Source organism: Pundamilia nyererei, unplaced genomic scaffold (assembly GCF_000239375.1).
Source record: "Pundamilia nyererei isolate P.nyererei 1_Seehausen unplaced genomic scaffold, PunNye1.0 scaffold00062, whole genome shotgun sequence".
Taxonomy (NCBI): domain Eukaryota; kingdom Metazoa; phylum Chordata; class Actinopteri; order Cichliformes; family Cichlidae; genus Pundamilia; species Pundamilia nyererei.
In genome coordinates this window covers 2,591,359-2,599,074 of record NW_005187463.1, presented here as the reverse complement: position 1 = coordinate 2,599,074, position 7,716 = coordinate 2,591,359, and the positions used below count along the sequence as shown (strand labels likewise).

The 7,716-nt window shown below is 45.6% G+C and overlaps 1 protein-coding gene across 1 annotated transcript in view; it reads right to left on the bottom strand.

The window, feature by feature from the left end:
• LOC102213197 (thyroid adenoma-associated protein homolog) overlaps positions 1-7,716 on the bottom strand; it is a 44,516-nt gene that overhangs the window by 22,042 nt on the left and 14,758 nt on the right. The window contains exons 3-5 of the mRNA XM_005735130.1: positions 5,973-6,352; positions 2,866-2,990; positions 172-244 (exon numbers count right to left, since the gene is read on the bottom strand). Of these exons, the coding sequence (XP_005735187.1) occupies positions 172-244; positions 2,866-2,990; positions 5,973-6,352 (578 nt within the window). The remainder of the gene's footprint in view (positions 1-171; positions 245-2,865; positions 2,991-5,972; positions 6,353-7,716) is intronic.

The following is a 7,716-nucleotide window of genomic DNA, read 5'->3' as shown; positions in this document are numbered from 1 at the left end:
ATTATTCCTCAAAAATACAACTTTCCTAATAATTCTGCACTCCCTGTAAAGTAGCAGCTAGCTACAACTAAAAGGGACCAGGACAAGGCTGAAGGCTGGTGGTAACAACCTCCACCCCTCAGATTCTTTGCAGGATTACTACACAGCTGATGATGATGAGCTGGTCGTTACCTGCGGGTCAGAGTTCACCAGCCGAATCCCCAGTTGCGAGGCCAACGTCAGGGCAGCACAGTGGAGCTCCACGCTTGAAAACACAAAACCACATCAACTTCAAAACGGCCCATGCAAACAGTTTGCAGCTTTTACTCTAAAATATTTGTTAGATTTGCAGAAAATGTGAAATTTTTTTAGTTATTTTTATTTGAGTGAATCGGCCCTTAAATTTGAAACATTTACACAGTGACAGCATAACGTGCTCCTCAGGTTGTTCTGTGGAAATCATTACCCAAGGCTGCGGCGCCGTCAGCCACACACACACACACCTCTCAACTGTATTGACTTACAATCCACAAAAGAAGTGTGCTGGTACTCACCACTACATTATGGGTCACAATAGCCCGAGTGCTATTCAATCACACGGCAGACAAGGGCAACCAGCAACCCGATCTCATCCCTCCCCGGCTCTAATCATAACCCTGGGGCCACTCCGAAGGGAAAGTGGATCCCCGGGTCCAGAGATTGTGGCCAGGAAAAGGCTTTGCAGGGCTAAAAGCCTTTGTAATCCAATCCTTATTCAAGCCTGTATTCTCTTGTCAGGGGTGAGAAAAGTACAGCAGTGGCTTGTCAAGAAAAGGGGCATGTGTGTGTGTGCCAATGCATGTCAAAGGGGCTTAAGTACGAGCACATACACACGAATACTGGAAGAGAGTGTGCCAAAATTGGTTTGTGGTCAAATGCAGAGACGGGCCGGTGACTCATAATCTTTGACAAAAATAATGCTTTCAGCCTGACAGGTGTGAATAATCTAATGTAGGAATAATGGCGTGATGAAGGTCTTTGAGAGTACAGATATCAGCTTTCATCCACTTTTTTTTTTAATAACGTTAAACTACTCGTCTCTCTGGCTTCGGGACACTTAAGTTATCAAAACACTTGAGCGGTACGCAGCTAACCACGCAAACATCCTGCAGAGAGGACCCTTCAGGTGCGCCCAGGTGCGGGGTTAAGGTGCAGCCAGTGAACCTGTGTGTCACTCCTTCATGGATTCCGGCTCCGAATGAGCCCCGACAACCTGACGGCGACAGCAGTGTGAGGGCTCTTTCACGAGCCGGAGAGAGGAAGGGAAAAAAACAGAAAGAAGAAAAACAGAAAATGGAGGAGGAGGAGTGTGTGGTTGCATCTTTGCCCTGTAGTACATTCCCGTCTCCATCCATCACATTTAAAAGCTGCCCTGGGATTTACTTGGGAACTGTTTTGACAGCAGGTTTTCAGTTAGGACTCACACAGTTGCCTCCCTTTATAACGAATGTAAGTTTGAGGGGGACCCAGCAGGGCCCGTATGAACGTAGAGAGTAGCTGTAGCTGTCTCCTGTATCAATAACATGTACGGACATAACTTAAGAATGGGAAACGCTGTTAATTATGCATTAAAAGTGGGATTTTGAGGGTTAGCAGCACTGTAAATTTCTGCAGTTCAACATTGTTTACGAGAATTTGAATGCAGCGCAGAAAACTTCTTGGAACTGCCGAGAATTGATGTGGAATTTCACACAGCTGAAAAGCTCCCCCGTTCACTCCCAGCCCCTCCAGGCCTAGATGAGGCTATAAGTGTTTTGAGTTACAGGACGCAGACTTCACAGGCTGTAAACAGCTGTGAACTCTGGGAAATCTGTGAGGTTCGTGGGTAATCACGGGGCTGAAACTCTCTACTTCAGACTCACTGTGACGATGTCAGAGATGGATGTCAGGGCGATGAAAACCACAAGAACCAGAACTTAGACACGACGTCTGAGTTCAAGGGTCAGGAGTAAATCTTTACGGATTCTGAACAGAAATCAAACGATACGCAGTGAAATAAATATGTCTTCAGGCCCTCTATCTTTACTCGGATGGACACAGGTCACCACGGTTTTCCGTGTTTTGCAGAAGGTCATAGTACCTGGCACCAGGTACTTTTTCCATACCTGCTCTGCCAGGGTTGTTAGACTGCATGCCACCGATTGGCTGGTCAGTAGCGTCACTCCACGAGTCATTAGAGTGTCTCATTTCCAAAAATCAAAACCGCCATTCTTGAAACTCGACAACGATGAAAATGGCTACAAAAAACAACGCAGTCTGACGAAAAGCCACAAGCTGAGCAGCAGGTATCTCGTCGCTGTTCGTGTCGCATATTAATTAAGTCATGGGATGCTCAGCAGCGCTGCTATGATGACAGCCACGTACATTAGGTAGTACTGGATTGTACTGGAAAACCAGTCGACCCAGCTGCTGCCGAACAAACAGCAGTCTTCTGGGCCAAATATTAGCAGGACGTCAAAAGCTGCTGCACGAGTTATCAGGTGTCTGTGACGGACATCTAAGGAGGAAACCTGCTAGCCAAGCTTGCTATAACCTTAATTCAATGTAATCTTATTTATAAAGCGCCAACAGCAACAATCGGTTCAAGAAGCTTTATATTAAAAGGTAAAAACCCTACAATAATGAGCCCTTTATGAGTAAGCACGTGGCGACAGCGGGAAGGAAAAACTCCCTTTTAATAGGAAGAAACCTCCGACAGAACGAGACTCGGGGAACTATCCCGATCATCTGCTACAACCAGGTGGGACAGCTAATCACTTAGCACGTCTACCTCTTATCGAAATTTGATCACTTCTGACATCACGGGGCGGTGTCCATCTTTTATATACAGTAGTTCTTTTTACTGACCTGTGAGCAGAGTTCTGAGCCAATGTTAGGAGGTGCAACAAAACCTCCTCCAGGGACAAAACCCTTGCACCATCCTTCCACGGAAGCTCGTCGCTGGAGCTCAGCACACACAAAACCTGCAGGACCTGAGAGGAGGAACGACATGACAGAGACAGCAGGAAGAGCGAGTAAGTAAGATACTTAAGCAAGATACACACTGATGTCATCAAATCATCCTTTTTCACCTCTCTGCCTCACGTACACACACAGTACCAGAGCTACTGGTGAGGGAAGTTGCTCAGCGTCATCCATCAGCAGAGCTTTGGTGTCGTCTCTGCAGTGCTGCTGGCAAGTTGGCCCAAGGGTATTTTTACCCTTCTAGTCAGAGCCTCCCTATGCACACCCTAACCACGGGTACACAGCTGCCACACACACACACACGAGCACAGCAGGCACCAAGAGGTCTTGTGTCTACTTTTTGCATCTTAACCTTGTGCTTTTTACTGTGCCCAGTCACTCGTACAGAGAGGCAGGCAGCTCACTGAGCACGAGGCGGAAAAGACCTGTTTTTTTCCGCCGCGCTAGACGCCTGTTAAAACACACACATCCAGGCGAGAACACATGTTGACATTCCAGCTGCATATCTCAATGATTATTATTTCTTTCAAGGCTCCAACCTGTTATTAGAGCTTTAAAATAAAGCTCACTTTATAAGATCTGTGTGGGCAGAGGGCAGGGCGAGCGGGTGCATGCAGCGTCTGTGTGTAAACATCTGCCTGCGTGCTGCACTTTATGCATGTGAGCACTGAAACATCGAGGGAGCGAGGTGGGCCCGTGAGGTTTCTACGCCGTCATTCTGACTGATTGATCTGATACTAATCAATTACCAACAAACACTGATTACATCACGGCTGATCAGAGAGAAGTCACAAAGTTGCTGTTATTAATCCATTTGGCGAATTTAAAAGCTGTTTTTATTACACCGTCAATGAAAATAACGTGGTGCAGGAGGGGAGAATAATACTGAAACATACAGATAATTATGAACTCTCTTTCATTCTGCGAAGCATCTTTAAGCTTTGTTTCATTTTATTGTAATTATGTTGCATCGTGAGACTTTAAACAGCTTTTTCTCAGAGGACATTCTTCATGCAGAGGATATCTGCATGAAGAATGTCACAAAAAGCTGATGAGACAGGATTTTTTTTTCTCTTAGCAACAATTTATTACATTTTCCAGGTCCACAAATATTTTCCAACATAAATAAATCTGTATGTGAACGACTGACCTTGTTGGACCTTTAAAATCCGCTCTCATTGTAAGCACAAGGACACTTTGTTGAGGTACCACTCCTGCAATTTACTGCATGTTGCAATAATAGATTTTATTAACTTTACAGGTAAAAACACTGAGCTAAGCTGGCTGTGTTAGCACTGCAAAGTAGCAGAATGCTGAACACTGTGAGGCAGATCATTTGAAACTAAATCAGTGCCAATAGTGGACTTTGTCTCAACAAAAACGCAAATTACACTAAAATTAAATCAACCCAATTATGTAATGAAGTGGAAAATAGCTTGCTAGCATATCTGCCTTTATAGCAATGTTTTGCAGTCATTCAGTTACAGCATACTGCCCCCAAATGGCCTAAAAAGTCTATTTAGCTTTAAGCAAACTGCACACACACTGGCTCAAGAGCGCTAACCTATAAAAACAATGGCTCATAGTGTGCACATAGATAATGATAATGACAGATAATAGTGTCCATATTTCAGACTCCTGTTAAAAAGTCACTTTGTGGCACAAAGTAGAGGCCAATACATACAACAGCTCATTTGTACTCGTCAGGGAGGTTGTGGTGGGCGTAGCCTATTCCATAGACAATATTTCATCAAGTCTATTGGTTCCTTTCAACTCCAGTGAGAGTCAGTAAATCACTGGCCAAGAAATGCCAAGACAGTGTCATTATTCATTTGGCCGCAGCATTTCTCTTTAACTGAAAAACTTCCAATATATATAATATAACCCCCCCCCCCCTTCTTTGCAGTACTAATGGGATTATTTTAGTTGTAATCACAGCCATCGAGTGTGTATTTTTCACTGTTCACCACCCGTCTGTCTGCTAACCCCGACAGCTGCTCTGACCATCTCTGCTGCTTCAGACTTTTACGGCCCGCTTTAACAAGCTCCCGTCTTGCGACATACTCGGCTGCCCACATACTCAAATATACACAGTCACAGTAAAGCATGCCAGCCCAGGCGGACAGACTTTCATAGCTGTAACATGCAAATAAATAGTGACGCCCACCCTGCATGAACAGGCACATTTGTAGTTTCCTGCTATAGTCTGTCCTGCAGGTCTAAAGAACTGAACCAGAGTCCATATATCTGCACGAGTCCTGAAAAGAACACAACTTTCCCTCAGCAGCTTTCCCATAATGCTTCACTGCAGATTAGGTTGAGCTATGGCAACTGGCCCATTGGGTTGGTGCGTCTATGGCGCAGAGGAGGCTCCACTTAACAGGCCCGACACATTAAACGTTAAGTGCTGGCAGGTAAAGCAAAGCCTGGAGAAGAACGAACCCAAGCAGACACATGCCAGTCTGCAGCGCCGAGTGCTGTCAGCTCTGCAGGGGTGTTAACGGCAGACGTGACAGAGCGGGTCCGCTGGCAGCCTGTCCTCTTTGGGAAGAAATACAACCTTCTGTCCCCAAACAGGAAATAGGTCGCATTTTCCTCTCCAAAACCTGTTAGCGAGGAAAGCTACCAAGCCTCTCAAGAGTCAGTGTAAGTAAGTGAGCGAGTGAGTGAACCAGCTCACTGCAAGTGTGCTTGGCGTTTCCCCCTGTGGCTGATTAGCCTCTCACGCAAGGCTCTGCGAGATGGATTGGGATTTTAATCAGTTTGTAACCAGTGTCGCTGTGATTCAGGGAAACTGTGTCAGATAGAAAAAAGGAGCTCACCATTCTGTGATGTTAGAACTTTAAGATTATGCTGCTGCTGGCAGCAGGCGTCCACATATATATAAAACAACTAGACGTGTATACAGGCTCCCAAACAAAAAACACAACAAACAAATGAAACTCCTAGAATACGTTTGTGTAAATCTGTGTGTGTGCGTGTGGTCTCACCTTGGCCAAACACTGTGGGTGAGTCTCATGAAGAGCCAGACTGGTCAGGTTAGACTGGGTGGTCTCATCCAGCCACTCAGGCCTCCTCTTCCTTTCCTCCTCCTCTTCCTCCTCCAGCTTCCTCAGTAGCCCCTCTAATGCCAGCTCCCTCACCTCGTACTGCGGGCACTGCAGCAGATGGTCCAGGAGCTTGGTCTTCAGCTGGGGGCCGTCCCAGAGCTCAGGGAACTCCACACCGGCGCTGAGGCCCACCCGAGCCAGGCTGAGGAGGTACTGGGTGCTGCCAGGCCCAAAGGTGGCAGAGGAATTGCAGGAAGTGACCAGTTCTGAGGCCGTGAGGACGGACAGAGTCTTCTGACGGAGTGTGCCGACCTCTGAATCTGACAAACGCATGAAACATAATATTAGCTGACAGCAACAAACAAACAGTTATTTAAAAGTCATTTTCATTCCAAACTTACAAAGTCAAACTTTTTAGAAACGCTGCCATGTAAATTAAAACCGGCCATGTTATCTTCTGCTAGCATTCATCTGATGATATCATACTACAACGCTTTGGTTTTGTGCCACAAACCCACACGGAGCAACCCATTAATAATGCCAGCTGGCTCCTAAATGACTAACCAGCAAACATTTCCCAAACAGCATGGTGTATGTACAAACAGGAATCAGATGAGAGATACAAGTTACTGGAAATACCAGTTTCAAATAGGCCTCCGGAGCTCTGTCACACCTCAAAGTTGCACAGCACTGATACAAAAATAGCCCATCGCACAACCTACAGTATGATTTTATTTCTCGTCTCCATTGCTGCCTCTGGTTCAGATCCAGTATTCCTTTGAAAAAGGCCAAGTTCCTCTTAGAAGGTAGATCTGGTTTCCAAGTGCCTCTTTATCCTACTTGGCACCAAGTAAGCATTAGCCAGTTTCTACCAACATGCCTTTGCTGTGAGGGCTTGTTGCTATCAGCGGTCAAGCTAAAGCATTTTCATGAGTGTCTAATATGGTATTGATTGATTCATGACTTTTTGCGAGGTCACAGTCACATTATCACAGTGTCACAAAGCCTCGTGGTAGTTGTGGTCTTGCTCCCAGTGCACACAAAGTGAGAATCTACAGGATAGATAACCCTCTTAAAGCAGCCCATTGGTCGAGTTCACACTCATGATCTTGTTCTCTTTAGAGCTGTGTTTTTCATAGTTCTGTTTGTTGACATCCTGTCAGTGTGTACTTGATGCTTGGGCTCTCCTTCCCAAAGGAAGACTGTTCAGTGACGTCAGAGATAACATACGAGGAGGACCGCGACACTAAAAGAATCCTGGATGGAAATCTACCGCAGAATTCTGAAAAACTATGATGGATGTCTCCCGACTCGGCCAATGCCAAGACTTTGTTAATTGGCAAGAAATAAAAACTCTAATTTGCCTTTTCAGACACACCAACCTGGTCCTTGGAGTAACTCTGAATCACGACTGAAAGAGAGCAGGCGATACAAGTTTCCTCCAAAATGTGGCTCGCCTTATCCTTAGTTTTCCAGGCATACTGTATCTACCCTAGGATAGACCCACAACACGCTGGGAAGACTATGTATCTCACCTGGTTTGGGAACACCTTGAATGCAGGTGTACTTTGAATGTACCCCCCAAACTCTCCTTCTTCCCGTTATTATTTTCAGACACTACAATTTCTAAGCAGTTGTATTGCAGTCTGATTTCTTCACAAGCTAAACACACACACACACATCC